The 19,481-nt window shown below is 40.6% G+C and overlaps 1 protein-coding gene across 1 annotated transcript in view; it reads right to left on the bottom strand.

Moving 5' to 3' along the window:
• Positions 1-19,275, bottom strand: part of MAP2K6 (mitogen-activated protein kinase kinase 6) — a 149,741-nt gene extending 130,466 nt beyond the window's left edge. The window contains exon 1 of the mRNA XM_033181979.1: positions 18,958-19,275. Within this exon, the coding sequence (XP_033037870.1) occupies positions 18,958-18,973 (16 nt within the window). The 5' untranslated portion in view covers positions 18,974-19,275. The remainder of the gene's footprint in view (positions 1-18,957) is intronic.
• Positions 19,276-19,481: the final 206 nt, after the last annotated feature.

The following is a 19,481-nucleotide window of genomic DNA, read 5'->3' as shown; positions in this document are numbered from 1 at the left end:
CACCACTACCTTGGCCTTTCCAGTTACTTAATCTCTCTTGGTCATAATTGCTGCATCTATAAAATGAGGTGGTTGGCCTAGCTGATTTCCAAAGTCCCTGCTACGTGTAACATTCCATGATTCTGAAGTCTTGTCTTTAGAGTGTGCCTGATATCTCTTGCCCTGACTCTTTGTACCACATATAATTGGGCAACTGTCACATCGTTGGACAATTAACTTTATACTTGTCACTTAACCATTAGAGAGCATCAACATGCCTTTTCTGGTTCTCTTGGTTCAAGGGCATGGCCTCAGTTTGTTCACCAGAGGGTATTGTAGCCCTTTTTACTGCTCCAGTGGTCTCCTCACAAAGGTAATCAGCAACAGAACAAATCATAGTGTACGTGGTCTGAGTCTCTTCCCCTCACAAAGAATATAAGCACATCCAAGGAGATGCATCTGTAATAAGATCTTTTTTTTATGTATTTTTTTTCATTTTAGGTTCCAGGATATATGTGCAGAACGTGCAGATTTGTTACATAGGTAAACGTGTGCGATGGTGGTTTGCTGCACCCATCAACCCATCACCTAGGTATTAAGCCCCACATGCATTAGCTATTTGTCCTGATGCTCTCCCTCCCCTACCGCTTCTGACAGGCCCCGATGTGTGTTTTACCTCTCCCTGTGTCCATGCATTCTCATTGTTCAACTCCCACTTATAAGTGAGAACATGTGGTATTTGGTTTTCTGTTCCTGTGTCAGTTTGCTGAGGATGATGGTTTCTAGCTTCATTCATGTCCCTGCAAAGGACGTGATCTCATTCCTTTTTATGGCTGCATACTTATTCCATGGTATATATGTGCCACATTTTCTTTATCCAGTCTATCATTGATGGGCATTTGGGTTGGTTCCAAGTCTTTGGTATTGTGAATAGTGCTGCAATAAACTTACGTGTGTATGTATCTTCATATTAGAGTGATTTATATTCCTTTGGGTATATACCCAGTAATAGGATTGCTGGGTTACATGGTATTTCTGGAGTAAAAACCAAGCTCTTAATGATTAATAGTATGTAACCTTATACAGAGCTTATTAAAAGAACGATGTAAAAAACCACAGGTCACAACACTACAAAGTTTCATTTAAATATCAGTCTAACCAGCCATATCCGTTCCTTTCATTTACTTAATGCATTTCCTTTCAGTCTGTGTATGATATAAGTCATTTGACTGTTCCTTCTGTGACCCCTACCCAGATAACCTGGATCTACAGCACCTCCAAGTGGGTAGTGAGCCATGGGGTAACGCCTCATATGCACAGGGGTGAACACCTGACTCAGATCCAGCCAATCCGGCAGTCACCCCTTATCACATTATCCCATTTTTCTCTTTTTTAATGAAAGATAGAGAATGTAATCTCAGATCAGAAAGTGTAAGTAGCCAAAATATGGTGGGTACTGAAACAACAACACATCGTACAGATGCAAGAAACAACTGAAACGGCCGGGCGCGGTGGCTCAAGCCTGTAATCCCAGCACTTTGGGAGGCCGAGACGGGTGGATCACAAGGTCAGGAGATCGAGACCATCCTGGCTAATACGGTGAAACCCTGTCTCTACTAAAGAATACAAAAAACTAGCCGGGCGACGAGGCGGGCGCCTGTAGTCCCAGCTACTTGGGAGGCGGAGGCAGGAGAATGGCGTAAACCCGGGAGGCGGAGCTTGCAGTGAGCTGAGATCCGGCCACTGCACTCCAGCCTGGGCGACAGAGCCAGCTCCGTCTCAAAAAAAAAACAAAAAAAAGAAACAACTGAAACAACTACGCATCATATAGATGCAAGAAAGTCACAGGAAGGTGAGTCTTTTCAACTATGTGCATGTTGACTGATGAATGAGCAAAAAGCCTGGTCCACAAGGAAGGCAGAAAGCAGATAAGACCCTCAGAGAAAAGCTGAATGAGGGGCCCTGCAAAGGGAGGGGATAGACTGGATAAAGAAAGAGGGAGGGAGTCAGAGAATGCATTACTTAGCTCCTACCAGGCCCAGCAGTACCTCCTGCTACTGGATTCCATGAAATTCTCCTTAACGCAGACTGTTACTTAAGGCAAAACAAAACACGCATAAATACACAAACACATGCACTTATTTGTAATCACACTCCAGATATATTTATATCCATCCTTCCTGGGTCACAGCCATCTTTCCATTAATGGTACTGCCCTCTCCTCACAACCTATTACATCAAGTGAGTATTTGATAACTTAAGCTATCCCCTTACTATTATAATTGTTATATATAAGATATAATTATATGTATAATATACAATATATTACAATTGTATATTATACAATAAGGGTGTTTCTATTTTTCACTGTTTGGACACAGCAGTGGTATAGAAAGAAGCATGAACTTTAGTATTTAAATAAAATAGATTCAAATCCCAGCTCTGCACCCATTAACCATATAATCTGAGACAAGTTATTCACCAAAGTTGCAACTTCCTCCTTTGTAAAAAGGAGATAAATATTGCCTACTGCCCAGGTTTTGAGAAGGATTAGACCTAATTAGTAAAGTGCTTATCACAAAGCCTTGCACACAGTTGGCACTCAATAATCACTTTTATGGACTAGATTCTCATAAATAAAAATGCTGGATCAAAGGGTATGAAAATTGTCCAGGTTCTTGATACAGGCCAAATGCTTTCCCAAAGACTGAGTGAGTGGCTCTACATCGCCCTGATACATTTTTAGAACACAATAGCAGAATAACCCTTCCTCAAGCACTCGCGTTTCTTCTATCCAGCTTTGCCGTGAATGTAGAAGTCTAGAGCTCAGGGTTGCTTGCTCACGTTAGACTGCATGCTCCCTCTAACCTGAGAGAGAAACCAGTAGCTGCTTTCTGTCTTAAACGAAGTGGCTTGACAGTCCAGCTGATTCACTGCTTCCTGTTTTCCTTTGACTCCATTGGTCCCACTTAGAGAGCTGTGTACAGGTACTCAGCATGGAAGATAAGTCTGGGCTTGTTTGAAACAAGCCCCAAATTAGTTTCTGTTGCTCTTTTTCTGTGTGTCCTTCTACACCCTACCTATTCAGGCTTCTTATGAGTGCATCTTCACATAATAGCTGGATGAACAAAAATTGCGGCTGAAGCTGAAAGAAACGGAGATGTATACTCATTTCTTACAGCAGAACTAATATGGAATAAAAACTTACATGATTGCCCGGATTCTGCAGCTTAGTTTCTTGAATCTTTTCACTCTTTGATTCCTGGTTTCCAATTGGCTTCTCTATTTTATTCTTCCTTTCTTTTTTCTTTCTTTCTTTCTTTCTTTCTTTTTTTTTTTTTTTTTTTTTTTGTTGACAGAGTTTCGCTCTATTGCCCAGGCTGGAGTGAAGTGGCATGATCTTGGCTCACTACAATCTCCACCTCCCAGGTTCAAGCAATTCTCATGCCTCAGCCTCCTGAGTAGCTGAGATTACAGGCATGTACCACCATGCCTGGCTAATTTTCTTTTTTAATATATTTTTAGTAGAGATGGGGTTTCACCATGGTGGCCAGGCTGGTCTCGAACTCCTGACCTCAAGTGATCCACCCACCTCACCCTCCCAAAGTGCTGGGATTATAGGCATGAGCCACTGTGCCCAGCCTATTTTACTATGTCTTTCTTCCCCTTCCACGTTGACTCATCTAATTCTTGACTTTCTGCTGAGGCTCTGCTGCTCACCTGTTCTTTTGTTATTTGGATCACCCATCCCACGACTATCCCTCCATCCAGCTCCAAGGGATGCCCAGGCCCCAGCCTCACCTTCCTGTGACTTTCTCTGGGTTGCCCACCTGGCCCCCACACTTGAAGCCTGCTGCCATCGACACCCCAGCAGGATAATCTGATGGATGATGGACATCAGTTCTCAGCTGGAAAAGTTCCTTTCCACTGACCTGACTCCCAACCACCTCACACAACATGCCTAACAATTTCTTTCCTTAGTGTCCTTTCTTACTGAAACAGCTCCTGATATTTTACTCATAATTTTATACTAAAGGTACCCAGATCACATAAAGAAAATAAAGCTGCATATTAGCTCTAGGAAATATACACATAGTTGAAAAGACCTTTGTTAATAATCAATATTGCAAGAGCTTTGTAACACATGAATACTTTTTTTTTTTAAGACTTACAGGCCATATCTAAAAATAAGCTTTGCCATGACTTGGTTCTTTCTCTCTCTCTCTCTCTCTCTCTCTCTCTCTCTCTCTCTCTCTCTCTCTCTCTCTCTCCTTTTAGAGGCAAGGTCTTACCCTGTTGCCCAGGCTGGAGTGCAGTGGAATGATCACTACAAACTTGAACTCTTGGGCTCAAGTGATCCTCCCACCTTAGCCTCCCAAGCATCTAGGACCACAGGCAAGCACCACCATGCCCAGCTAACTTTTCTTTTTTTTTTTTTTCACTTTTTGTAGAGACAGAGTCTCATTATGTTGCCCAGGCTGGTCTCAAAACTCCTAGCCTCAAGTGATCCTTCTGTCTCAGCCTCCAGCCTGACTGGGGTTTACAGGCATTAGCTACCAGCCCAGCCCACTCTCTCCCTCTGAAGCTTTGTCCCAATAGGACTAGGACCATTTGTTACAATGGGAAGGATGACCCTTTCTCCCAAACCACCAAGTCCTGTCCCTGTATCCATACATCAAAGCTGCCTGTGACAACCACAGAGAGTGTTGTGTAGGTCTCATTACCACTAACCACAAATTCAGTTTTGGAAATCAATACAACAACAACATGTGGGGGGGGTGTGTGTATGTGTGTGTGTGTGTGTGTGTTCTCTGATTTAACATACCCCAGTTTAGAACCATCCAGTCTGTCATCAACAATTAAAAAAAAAAAAAAACAGAAGAAAGGGCAGGTAGTCTGTCCATTCAAGGACCAGATAGGAAGTCTCTTGTTTTACTTCCTTATTCTCCTGAGAACCACACTGCAAGTTCTGCTATACCAACTTAAGGTCCTTCCTCTACCAACAGACTCCTGATCTTTCCAGGCTGAGTTATGCACCTGCCTTCTTCGGTATCCTACCTGTATCTTATACCAGAGAACTTACATGCATTTCACACAGAATATCATTAGTTTACTGACCATGTTTGCCTGCCATTTACAGGTTGAACTATGTCCTCCTAAAATTAATATACTGAAGTCCTAACCCTCAGCATCTCTGAATGGGACCTTACTTGATGACAGATGATGTCATACTGGAGTAGGGTGGGCCCTGACTTTAATATGACTGGCTTCCTTATAAAAAGGGGAAATTTGGATACAGACACAGACAGGCAGAATGCCATGTGAACATGAAGGCAAAGTCTGGGCTATGAGTATACAAGGGAAGAAATGCAGAGATTGCCAGCAAACACCAGAAGCCAGGGAAGAAGCACAAAACATTTTTCCTTATGGCCTTCAGAAGGAACCAACCCTGCTGCCATCTTGATCTTGGACCTCTGGCTTCCAGAACTGCAAGACAATTAATTTCCGTGGTTTAAGCCACCCAATTTGTGGTACTTTGTTACAGTAACTCTAGCAAACATATACATCCCACTACAATATGAGCTTCTTGAGGGTAGTTAGAGGATTCTATTCATTTTTGTATCAATCTAGCACAGAGTGAGGTACAGATAATTTATTTGGTTGTTCCATTATGCTTGTTAAATGCAACCAAGAAACAGCTAGTCCTCCACGTCCCATGTCTTGCTCAACACTGACTAGCTATCCTGTCCTTAGATAGGGTTATATCGAAAAGAAAGAATGAAAACTCGGGATGGAAAACAATTATTCTAGACCAAACATATCAAAATTTCTCAATCCCATTCTTAAACCAATTTCAGAATTAAATCTGCATTTTTTTCCTCTACTTTCCTTACAAAAATAGCGGCTCATTCAGGAACAAAGTCCCAAGCAAGAAGACTTTGCAGGCCACTTGAATGAGATGATATGGCTGGCAGGTCTTCTACCTGGCTGGGTCATATGTTGTCTTTAACCGCACAGCAAAGTGAGGCCAAAACTGCCCTGTGGCTTGCATGAATCTGACTAGGGGTGACTCAGTTCACCTCCTTCACACTGTACTGACTGTTGGAACGGAGTTATTGAGGGAAAGAAGGTGATTAAGTGCTAGGTTCACAGAGAAACAGCCCGCTGTGAGCCCCAGAGCTATATGTCACTCTGTTTTTGAAACCAAAATAAAAGAAAAAATTTACTTAATCTATTAATTGTATTAAATATATTTATCTTTTATCCTATATTTTTATCTTTCTTTTTATTTTTATATGTTTATCTTTTTATCTCTTAGAACTGTATTTTTCTGAAACTAAAAATAGAAAATAAATTATGAACTCTCTTGCTAATATCCAATATCATGCTTGACAAAGTCAATTTGGTAATACAAAGAACTTTCCAGAACACTATTTTATTTGAGGTAAATAAAATGAGAATTCAAAAGTACACTGAACAGGTTTCCTTCTCTTACACTGATTTCAGATGATTCGAAAAAAGCAAAAAGAAATGGAAAAGGCAGGTTGGCAAGTTAGCAGGTTATAAAAAATGAAAATTACAGCTGTGGCCAAGCTCTGGAAAATATTCCCTGACCCAGCTAGACGTTGATTATTGAACCAACAGCTTGCTTATATAATTACAGTGTGTCTATAAACCTGGTTGATATGATATACTTGTTTAACTATTAACCTCTAGATTTCCTGGAGTTTCCACAATCCAAAAAACACCTAAAAGTATGAGACATGCTATATTTCATTTATTCACCTATTGTAATCACAAGCAATAGCTACAGTATTAATCTTGGTAAGAAAAAGGAAGTTCTTAGAAAACACAAGTAAGGTCTCTTGAGCTTCAGATATTTTGCTGGGGCATTTTCTTTCTTTCTTTCTTTCTTTTAAATCCTTCTAAAGAATTGCTCTATTTTATTGTTCTATTGCGCCACTGGATACTAGAAGTCAAGAGTCCTTCCTGTACCTACGTTGGATCTAATTTCCTCACTGATTCTAAAAATCACATTGATACCTCCACACCTGTCAACACTTTCCTGATCTCTCTCTTATTCATAGGACTTTCCAACTCAATAGTACCTCTTTTAAGCTAATCTAGGATTCCAGTTTAGATTCTACACATTTTTGTGCTTTTCTTACCTCCTCCTAGACAATAAGCTCTTTAAGGGCTGGAAGGAAAGGAAGAGTGAAGCAAATATATGTTTCTAGAGAGAGTACTATAGCAAAGTACCTCAAACATAAAGTGCACTCAATAAATATTTGTTGAATAAATGAATGCCAAGCACTGGCCAAAGCATATTGCATATATGACCTTGCTTAACCTTCATAAAGACCTCGTGAATGAGTGTCAGTCTTTTTATTTAGAAGGTGAGGAAACTGAAGCTAGAGGTTAAGTAGATTTTCCAAGGCTACATGGCTAATCAGTGTAAGAGTAAAGTAAAATGTATTTCTATTTCCACCCAGCATGATGTCTTAAACATAAAACAATAGACCAAAAAAATGTATTGGTTGAGCCAGGAACAGTGGCACTGTCTGTAATCCCAGCTACACAAGAGGATGTTTGAGCTCAAGAGTTGAGGCCAGACTTGGCCACATAGAAGACCCTGAATGAAAAAAATCAAACAAACAAACAAAAAAACTTTGTTGAATTGATCTAAACAAACTCCTCATCCAAGTTCTCTTTGTAGGTATATCCAGAGTTTTTGGTTTTTGTTTTTTTTTTTTTTTAAATGGCAAAGGTGTTTAGGGTACAGGAAGAGGTAAATAAACTGTGAAGACTGCCTCACAAGGTTTACAAATATCACAAAAAGGTTATCTCTGCATTTACGTCCAAATAATTTCCATACTCTTAACTATTCTGTTCCCACTGATTCTTCAGATTCTAGCCCTGCACTTACAGCTAACTCCTCTCATCCCATTTGAAATTGGAGGAGGGAGAATAAAGGAAGGGAACAAATAACTTGTCACTCAACAACCAGACCATCTATTTCCACAGCTTCGGCATGGGATCATGAAAAACAACTGAGGTATCGATATAGCTATTCTGCTTTGGCTGGAGAGAAAGCTGAGAAAGAATTCATTGGTTTAGGCTGGGTGCGGTGGCTCGTGCTTGTAATCCCAGCACTTTGGGAGGCTGGGGCAGGTGAATCATGAGGTCAGGAGTTCGAGACCAGCCTGGCTAACAAAGTGAAGTCCTGTCTCTACTAAAAATACAAAAAGTAGCTGGGCATGGTGGTGGGCACCTGTAATCTCAGCTACTTGGGAGGCTGAGGCAGGAAAATCGCTTGAACCCGGGAGGCGGAGGTTGCAGTGAGCTGAGATCACACCACTGTACTCCAGCCTGGGTGACAGAGTAAGACACCATCTCAAAAAAAAAAAAAAGAATTCATGGGTTTAAAAGGAAATTCATTTCCATCCCCATCTACCTCCTCTGCCACAAAAACAGGCAATTCCAGTTTCCTCCACTCTGTCCAGGACAAGAGGAAAACATTGGAGATGTGGGTTCATTCATCATTTCAAGGAAATTGCACTTGTTATATTTACATAGAAACAACCAGGAAGAAAAGAAGTCACTAAGCCAAAAAGGGGCTGAAGAATCCCCACTCTTAGGTATGCTGCCACACTGACCACATTCTAGTCACTGTTTTAATATTGATTTAACTTAGATGTGTAAGGAAACACACAAGGTTTGAGTCGGCTTAGTTTCTGTGTAATACAACCTATAGAACAGCAAATGGAAGCAATATTTGTTACCTACATTTTAACATAACATTCCTGTATATCCAGACCAGTAACTATCAGTGGGCCAATTGTAATCAGCCTCCTTCAACCAATGGGCAGTTTCTACTTGGAACTCAACCATAAGAGTCAAAATGAGTCAGACTGTACTCTGTGATCAAAAGACATATAAAGGGACATGTCAAAAAGAACCTATAAATAGCTAGACACAGGTCAGCCCTTCTTAATTACCATACTTGGCCCTGGTATGCCCAAATCTATCCAAATTCCTACAGAATACATTCGTTTTTCTTTCTCCAACCGTGTCTTTTGTGTAATGGGTTTCATACCTTCATTTTGGAGTGACATCCCAAGCAGGGTAGCCAGGAGCTCAGGTGCTGAGGTCAGACAGACCTTGACTAAAGCTTCTGCTCTGCCACTCTCAGTTTGGTAACTGAGGCAAGTTCTTAACCTCTCTGACCTCAGTTTGCTGGTCTACAAAATGGGATATCACCTCACAGATCCATAGTGAGAGTAAATGATATAATTCACATTCATCACTAAGCACTGTATCTGGAGCACAGAAAGAATCACAGCAGTGATACCATCTGGGATGGTAGAAATTAGCACTTTTTTGTACGTGACTTACATTTACATCATTCTGGATGTGGTGAACAAATCTGGGCTCATTCTACCAAAGCTCCTCTGTCTACATGTAGCTTTCACCTCCCTTCATTTTCAGACCCTCTATCATCCACGATTTAAGTGACTCTGAGCACAAAGAATATTTATCCTCAAAAGAAAATTGCCCACCCAGGGCTAGGGGGTTAATGTAAGAAAACAGCTCTAAACTTTGCAGGAGAGGATAACTGGAAATCTCTCTAGTACCATGTAGGGAGGCTTTCACATTTACATAAAAGAAATGACGGAACCTCTGAGCTGGGTCATGACGATAACCAACAAGCCAGGCAATGGTAGTAGCAGGAGAGTTATTTTCGGTCTCTTAGGTCAGTGCAAAAGTAATTGTGGTTTTTGCCATGAAAAGTGATGGCAAAAAACAATATTACTTTTGCACCAACCTAATACTTTCTAAAGAAATGTGGGATCAATAAGGAGAGAATGAAGAGTCTGAGGGAAGAATTAATAAACAGCATCTTATCGAAGGGAAGAAAAAAGGAAAAGAAATACAAAGCAAACAGGAAGAACACAACTAAGGGGAAAAGACCCCAGGACGGGCAAAAGGAGACGGGTAACTTAGTTCAGAGGAAATGAGCAATGACCTACAATTCTTATAACTAGGAGAGACACCACTCAGACATTTCCTGTGGGCTGGGCCCAAGAGGTCTCTGGCTGAGCAGCAGACCAGTAGTTATCTAGGTTAACAACTTCCAATTAAAGTCAGAGAGGAATGTTTTCTGGGAGCTCTGTCATGAAGAGACCCCCGTATTGATTGAATAAAGTCATAAAGGGCAGGGTCAACAAACATTTTCTGCAAGGGACCAGATAGTAAACATTTTTGGCTTTGTGGGACGTAGGGGCTCTGGTGCAATGACTCAACTCAACAGCTGTAGAGCAAAGAGCAGCCATGGAAAACATATAAATGAATGACCATGGCTGTGTTCCCATAAAACTTTCTTTGTGGATGCTGAATTTGAATTTTGTATCATTTTCATGTCCCATGAAACATTGATTTTGATTTTTTTTCAATCATTTAAAAATGGGAAAACCATCTTCGCTCACGGGCTGTACTTAAAAACAGCTGAGGCTTGGCCGGGCACGGTGGCTCACACCCGTAACCCCAGCACTTTGGGAAGCTGAGATGAGTGGATCACGAGGTCAAGAGATCGAGATCATCCTGATTTCATCAACATGGTGAAATCCCATCTCTACTAAAAATACAAAACACCAGCTAGGCGTGGTGGTGCACACCTGTAATCTCAGCTACTCGGGAGGCTGAGGCAGGAGGATCGCTTGAACCCGGGAGGTGGTGATTGCAGTGAGCCAGGATCGTGCCATTGCACTCCCAGTTGGTCAACAAGAGCTAAACTCCATCTCAAAAAGAAAAAAAAAAAAAAAAAAAAAACAGCTGAAGCTAGATTTGGCCCAGGAGCTGCAGTTTGCTGCACGGGCCCTCCAGTCAGACATCCATCCTGCCTCTGCCACTGACTGGCTATCCAGCCATAGGCAAATAGGTTTCTTCACTTGTAAATTAAGGATAATAACATCACCTTTCTCCATAGTGTTTATGGGACATCTTAAATCATACTACCTGAAAAGTAACTGGCTTAGGGTAAGTGATGATGACAACAGCCTTGGGAGTGGTACAGGGAGGGGTCGTGATCAGCAGCTCCATCTGGGGCTAATGGTCTGTCTGAAGAAGACTGATCTCAAGGATCTGACTTAAGGAAGGAAGTACAGACCAGAAAGTAAAACAGATGACAGGGATGCTGCAAATGCTTATTTAATCCTTCAACTCAGAGTCGAGTTGACTAAATTACGATGATTTGGCCGGGCGTGGTGGCTCATGCCTGTAATCCCAGCACTTCAGGAGGCCAAGGCAGGTGGATTACCTGAAGTCAGGAGTTTGGGATCAGCCTGGCCAACATGATGAATCTCTATCTCTACTAAAAATACAAAAATTAGCCAGGTGTAGCGCGGGCGCCTGTAATCCCAGCTACTCTGGAGGTTGAGGCAGGAGAATTGCTTGAAACTGGGAGTCAGAAGTTGCAGTGAGCTGAGGTTGCACCACTGCACTCTAATCCGGGCAACAGAGTGAGACTTCGTCTCAAAAACAAACAAAAAAAAATTACGATGATTTCTGATAGACTTCATTGTATAACCTGAATATCCTCCTCAATTCAGAAAGGAGATTATGGACTACACACTGAACCGCATGGGCCAACTCAGGAAGACCATCAAAGGAGACAGAGTGGGGAGCAAGCCAGGGAGGAAGGGGCTGGGCAGAGGCAGTGGAGGTGGTCAAGGAGGAAGTGAAGAATCATTTCACTTGGAGTTGATTCTCACGGAGCTCCCTGTTTTGTTACGGGGCAGCCAGCTGTTAAAAACACTGTCTCTGGGCCAGGCGCGGTGGCTCACACCTGTAATCCCAGCACTTTGGGAGGCCGAGGTGGGTGGATCACGAGGTCAGGAGATTGAGACCATCCTGGCTAACACAGTGTAACTCCGTCTCTAGCAAAAATACAAAAATAATTAGCCGGGCACGGTGGCGGGTGCCTGTAGTCCCAGCTACTTGGGAGGCTGAGGTAGGAGAATGGCGTGAACCCGGGAGGTAGAGCTTGCAGTGAGCCGAGATCGCACCACTGCACTCCAGCCTGGGCAACAGAGTGAGACTCCGTCTCAAAAAAAAAAAAAAAAAAATTGTCTCTGACAATCCTTCGGAGGCCTCATAGACTTAAAAATCAGCTCCTAAAACCAGCACAGGATGGAGAAATTCACTTCAATTCTATTGGATGGGATTCTTTGGACAATTCATCTTAGTTCCTCATATTTTTTAAAAAGAAAGTTAGCACAGAATCCTGCAACTTTTAAATCTGTTCAGAAGGCTTAGGTAGGAGAAATGACACTTCACCAGCCATTATAAGTTGCTTTTCATGCTGTTCTTGCAACTTCCAAATAATTAAGCAAATACATAATGGGAATATCAGTGCGAACAAAGAAGCAGCACAAGAAGAAAATTGCATTATAATTTAATTACCCAAATATTTCATAAAACTTAGGAGCAAATGAGAGCTTATCCTTACTGATGAAAAATACTTTCATTGTCAGCATTTTTTGAGCACCTATTATTGATAAGCACAATGCTATAAGAGTCAGAGATATAAAGATATATAAGAAGAGGTTTAGTTACCCAGCAAGGGCTTTCAAACAAGACAGTCCATAAAAGGCAAACAACCATTACAGTGGTTAAAACTTGCAGCTGTACAATGTAGGCACTGGGAATCAAAATGAGAGCATTTGCAAAATATCCTTTGGCAGAGAACTGGTAAGAAACCCCACCATCATGATTCACATGTCACCATTTCTTGGACACAGAAAAATAACCCCTGCTGAGTATACAATCAGCTCCCCCTTGCCAGCCAGCTCCCCACAAAAACAAGCAAAGCTAAAAATGCGAAATATACTAAAGATTCTGAAGAAAAAAAATATTTTATAAATGTGGATTACTAGTGTCCGTGTGTGGTTTAGTGAAAAGAACTTACGGACAGAGAATCTGTAGATCTAACTATTACCTGTGACTCTACCTCTACTGTCTTCAGGAAAGTCACTCACTTCCAAGGCCTCAGTTAGCTTATTTGTAAAATGAGGTGATTGGACTATAAAACGTTCATGGCTCTAAATTCTATCACTTAATATCAGGATGCATAAATAGGCACATTTACGAAGGCTATGTTAAGGATATGTTAAGTCTGATTGACTTATATTACTTGTGAGGTCATTAAAATTGATTCTTAACAAGAATCTTAAAAGATTCTGCACTGAATTCTTTTAACAAATCTAAGAAATTTAAGTCAACCACCTTTTGTGATCAGGCATTGCACACAAAGCTAAAAGACAAATTAGATTGAATTTCTCTGCAACAATGCATATAACACAACCAGGTGCTATGTAAGAATTATTTATAAAACTAAAGAAAAACTAATTTTGCCTGAAAAGAGAACTGAAAATGCAGGAATGCCCAAAAGTAAGCTATTTCTCAGACTGGAATTTAATCAGATCACTACGTTTTTCTTATTATTTTCCTATAGGTCTGGATAGCTACAGACCACATAAACAAAATGAGTTTATAAAATAGGTGATAGCAGCTTAAGACATTTGGTTAAAATTAAAATTAGAGCTCATCAAGGAATTCAGTTGTTCAGATACACAGAACCCAACTTTCAATCCATGATTACCTAACCTCTATAATATTGCTATTTTCTGGCTAACTTTGAAAATAATTTGATCCCCAAATTAATTATTTATTTTTTTCGTCTTGAGATGAAGTCTGGCTCCATCGCCCAGGCTGGAGTGCAGTGGCACCATCTCTGCTCACTGCAACCTCCGCCTCCCAGGCTCAAGCGATTCTCCTGCCTCAGCCTCCCAAGAAGCTGGGATTATAGGCATGCACCACCACGCATGGCTAATTTTTATATTTCTAGTGGAGACAGGGTTTCACCATGTTGGCCAGGCTGGTCTAGAACTCCTGACCTCAGGTGATCCACTTGCCTCAGCCTCCCAAAGTGGGGTTACAGGCGTAAGCCACCGCGCCTGGCCACCCAAATTAAAATTTTAAGGAAATATTTCATGAGAGAAAAAGAAATTTGGGCACACGAAACATAAATGTCAAAAAATGTGAGAAATGCAACTGCCTTATCACTAATAACATTAGAGTAGAATATTAATAGCTTTCATCAAACTGCCAAAGACTTTTTTAAATTGTTATACCCGGGGTAAAGAAAGGTACCATCTTCCTGAAGAGCAATTTATTTGGCAATATTTACCATAACGCTTGAAAGGAGAGAATGGGCACATCTAAATATTATTGGTAGAAATGAAAATTAGTGCTACCTCTATGGAGGGCAATTTAGCAATATATCTATACATGCCCTTTGACCCAGGACTTCCACTTCTAGGAATCATCCTAAAGAAATAATTGGACAAATGTATAAAGATGTATGTTCCAGGTATTCTTTACAGTACTGTGTATAGTGGTGCAAAAAAATGGAAACTAGGCCGGGCGCGGTGGCTCAAGCCTGTAATCCCAGCACTTTGGGAGGCCGAGACGGGCGGATCACGAGGTCAGGAGATCGAGACCATCCCGGCTAACCTGGTGAAACCCCGTCTCTACTAAAAAATATACAAAAAACTAGCCAGGCGAGGTGGCGGGCGCCTGTAGTCCCAGTTACTCGGGAGGCTGAGGCAGGAGAATGGCGTGAACCCGGGAGGCGGAGCTTGCAGTCAGCTGAGATCCGGCCACTGCACTCCAGCCTGGGCGACAGAGCGAGACTCCATCTCAAAAAAAAAAAAAAAAGGAAACTATTTGAAAACTCAATGTGACATTAAGTAAACGGCTACATTCTTACAAATTAAAATACGCAGTCGTTAAAAAGTAGGTAACCTTATATGTACTACTGCAGAAGGATATCCAAGATATATGGTAGAGTATAGAAAAGCAAGTTACAAAATACAATATATAGTGTGTAAAATAACATGTGCATACAAATGTGGAGATAGTACCCAAAAAACTAACAGTAATTAGCTCTGGGTGGTATGACTTTGAGTGAGTTTTATATTCTTATTGTGAATTTATCTTTGGTTTGAATTTTTTGATTGGCATATGTCTTCTTTTTTTTTGCAATAATAAAAAACTATTTTCAGAAGGAAGAAAAGAGAATGGAGAGTGAAGAAGAACTGGACATTCATAGCCTGTGGTTTTGCTCCCTGGAATTTAATCTAAGGGCATAGAATGCATGATAATGTATGAACTGGTATGACCATCACGGAAATATTCATAATAGTGAAAGTTAATAAACATTGTGATTCTATTTAAATAAATACAATGGAAGAGGATACTATGAATGTAGAAATATATAAACTTGGGAATATTTTGCCATATATTGGTAAGTGAAACAAGAGGTAACGAAATAGATTTAGTTTTACACATATTTTGGATGCTTCATACACATAGACAGAAAAAAAAGTCCAAAAGAATAAATGCCAAATGTAGGGATGCAGTAACTAGTCATTCTTATGTTTCCTTTTCTATGAAATGCTTCTATAATGAACAAGGGTTATTTATGAAATTTCTTTTAAGTTTTAAAAATATTCCTTGTAGATCTTTCAGATTTTAAAATACTGGAGAGTCATTAAAGTAACACTAATCTGTGAAAAACGAAGACAAGAGAATCTCAACTCTTTTCTCCAACATTAAATTTGCCACCCAGAGACCCCTGAAGCCCCCTACAGTTAACATGCCACATGCTCTAAAAAACTGAACGCAATACTAATACAAAGCAAGCTCGGGAAACCCAAGGTACCTATTCTGATTTTGTGTCCTGAGATGTACGGGGTTATAAAACATACTGGCTCAGATTACAGGCTAAGCATGACAAGTCCGTCTGGTACAACCTAACAAAGGAATTTATACAGAACAAGAAATTTACACATTCCATTTCCCAGGGTGGAATGAATTACAGAAGCAAAGAACCCCAGGAGAGTTAAGACCTTTCCTACCACTCTGCTATATGCTTCTGAATTGTGCCTCATAGGCATTTCTTACATGATTTACTTATTGCTCTCTACAACTAAAATAAACTAGTATTTTTTAAAGGTGAAGAGGAGGAGACGTGAGAAAAGTGTATTTTAACCGGGTCAAACTTTTTGTATATTTTCAGGTGAACTGGGGGATGCCAGATCTCCCTAACTCCCTCTTTCTCTCCCTCCCTCCGAAGATCATTATGGCTGATAACAATAGTTTTTCTCTCCCGGGTAGTGTAGATGACACATTTTTCCTGTAGCTTGTCTTCCTGTAGTGTGCAGGAATTCCTGCACTTTCTGGGTGCCCTTCCTGTTAACTTACATTTCAGATTTCCTCAAAAGGCATTCTACTGCTTTAATATTTGAAAAATGTCAACTCAACCCCAGACAGCTAATATAAACAAGCTGAAAATCATACCACCTAAAGTTACAACTGTGGAAAACAAAATTTCTTTTTAAGAAATTCTTTCTCAGAATCTCACTGTTGGTAAGGCTGTAGAGCAGTAACCCAGTCCTTCCAGCTTCCAGGGAGTCTGTAATTCCTTTGCCTCTGCTGTGCCTTAAATTAGAGGTCTGTTAAACCGAATTATAGTCATCTAGAAAGTTCGTAAAGGTCTTGAAATTGAACATGTTGTTAAATTCTTCAACACTATGAGATTGTATCCACCTTTCACTTTTCCTCCCATTTCTTTGGTTAGAATATTAAAAAGAAGTTTGGTACTGCAAAAAGTATTTTGGCCATTTGAGAATAGTGGAGCTGAATAAGGCCAATTTCACATTTAAAGTCCAGGCCAAGGCGGCTGGCTTTTTTGCCATTTCTAAAATGATCACCCACTTCTTTCTACCAATAATTTTCCTTTTGGACAAGAACCCCATGTTCATTCCAGATGTACTTTCCAAGCAGAATCCAATTAAGAAAACTCATCTGGCTAAACGGGAATTGATTTGAAGGACCACCAGTACCTGAACCATTGAAAACACATCCACAGGGAAGAGTGCAGTGCTAATACCTCCTTTGGCTTCTCAACTCAAAAACGGGCTCTACTAAGAGGAAGCTATGTTCATAGTGAGTCCAAAAATATGCAAAAAGGAGCCTGATTTAGTTTAGATCCTAAAGTCCAAAGATAAGATCACAGTAAACACCACCTTCTTCAGAAACCTTCCTGACTATCCCCCAAATAGATAAATCACTTCCATTTTTAAACTGCAATAGCACCATTTCTCTTCAATACCTGTCCTGTTATCTTGTATTATAATGATTTCCTTACATTCTTGTTTTCACCAACCTGAAGGAGAAACTTCATTTTCAGTATTTTTGTGTGTCCCCAAATCATGTGCACACATACACACACAATACATACATACACATGCATATATATACACACATACGTATGTATATACATGCATATTGCAATATGTTAAACATGTATTAAACTGAAATGAATGAATGAGCGAATGTTTACCAAATACGAAGTAACTAAATGCCATCTCTTTAATACAGCAAAGCATGGACTGCCTCTTGCGAACTATTATTTCTCTACTCCATAAGGAGATTTTAGGTTTTCCCTATTTAAGGAACATCTCTACCTGATATGTCAATTCCTAGGCTCTTCAGCACTCTTAACTTTTCAGATTTCCATTCTCCCCTAATACTCAAAGAAAATCAGAGCGCTACTTGGAATGCTTAACATTATTACTTCCTTCTTGGGCTGCTGAGATACAGGACTCTCATCAGGTAGAATTAAAAAGCGGTGCAACAACTCCCCACATACTCTCCCAAAAAAGTGGCCAAAAGCTTATTAGACCCTTTAATTTCACCATGTCTTACTCAAATAGTGCCCCGGGTAGTCTAATTCAATAGTATCTAACACCTCTCTTCATCATTCCATACTTTCTCATATGGCATATGCTTTCTCTATGGTAAAGAAACAATTGTTCTGAAACAAGTGACTTGGGGTCCCAGGGGTACCTGACAGCACCCAGTCTGCTCCTTGATGTCATACCAGGAATTTTTTTTAATCCCCTTCCTAGGGTGACATTAAGCCTGCAAAATACAACTGTGTTTAAAAACAAAAATTAAGAAAAGAAAATAAAAGAACACAAAGAAAACAACCATAATGTGAACTTCCGACCTATTATAGCTGACTAAATACATGCAGTTACACACTTAAAATATTTCATTATGGTTGTCAATGAAACAGTGCAGTCCCTTCACACTGCTGTCATGCTTAAAAGTACAGTTTTACCTCCAATATTTTTCCCCAAGATGCAAAGCATCTCCCAAATGGGCAGACATAAAACATTTAGGTCTTCACTGCTGCTTCTAAATTTTGCGAGCCAATAAGCAATTGGTGTAAAGTGCAAAATCTCAGAAGAGCAAGACTTGTCTGCTTTTTCGTGATATGCTGTTATTCACCCTTCACCTTTACTTCCTTTAAAAATCAAAAGTTCTCTAATGTTCATAGGCGATATCAATGGGAAATTTAGCTAAATACTGGCACCGCAATGGTCTATTCCCCAAAGAATATAAGATTACATTAATTTCCTAGTAGTTTAACTCAAGTTTTACCTTTCATCTTCACCTATAGAGTTTTAAAAAGTTTCTATTCCTGTTGCATACAAAATTACTTATAATATGTGTGCATAGTAAAGAATTTTACAATTATATAAAGCCTTGCACATTTAGACGCTACCAACCTGCTCTGTCTCTCCTGACTGTGCAAAAGGCAAAAAGAGCTCAGTAATCCTAGCAGAAGAATGCAAATAACGTCAATGCACAGCTGAACTGCAAGCCCTGCCTTACAGGAACTCTCTGTGTCTGCAAAAAAAGACACATACTAAACAGGAAATGCAACTGAGCTGTGGAAAACCTCAAACTTAAAAATGCAATCGCCAGGCGAAAATTGCATCCATGCATTCATAAATGCATGCACAACCCTTTGCATTTCTGCAACTAATGCAAATAGCCTCTTACCTTTCGACTGAGACATTTTCCCCTTTCCTTTGATGGGGGAGGGGAGCACAAAAGACTTTGCCTTGCTTCTCTTCTGTAGCTAGTTTTGCAACAAAGATGCAAGCTGCAGGCGTGCAATCTTCATGCAAGTGGAGTTTCTCTTGACCGATGCAGCAGATGGACTTTCAGGGAATCAAGATGGAAATGCACACCTTGCAAAACAGACTGGAAAGTGATTTTTCCCCCAGTTGCAACGTTAGGGAAGGCTGTGCTGCAGCTACATGATGGGCCAGGGCTGGCAGCTAAAAGCTCCAAACTTGGAACTGAGTATCTTAGTGCGCAGACGTCCTTCCTGCGAAGGGCGCGAAGGCCGCTGGGTAATGTAGTTCTCCGGCGGAGTCCATGGGGCTCTGATTTAAGGAAACGTGGTCGCCTCGGTCGCTGAGCGAGATAACTGGGTGCGACAAAGATTGCGTCCAGATAAATAAGTCAGACACACACTCAGTACAGTGATAGGTGAAAAGCGGCAAGGCCAAGAAGGAGCG

Source organism: Trachypithecus francoisi, unplaced genomic scaffold (assembly GCF_009764315.1).
Source record: "Trachypithecus francoisi isolate TF-2019V2 unplaced genomic scaffold, Tfra_2.0 Lachesis_group20, whole genome shotgun sequence".
Taxonomy (NCBI): Eukaryota; Metazoa; Chordata; class Mammalia; order Primates; family Cercopithecidae; genus Trachypithecus; species Trachypithecus francoisi.
This window is presented reverse-complemented; position numbering and strand designations above follow the sequence as displayed.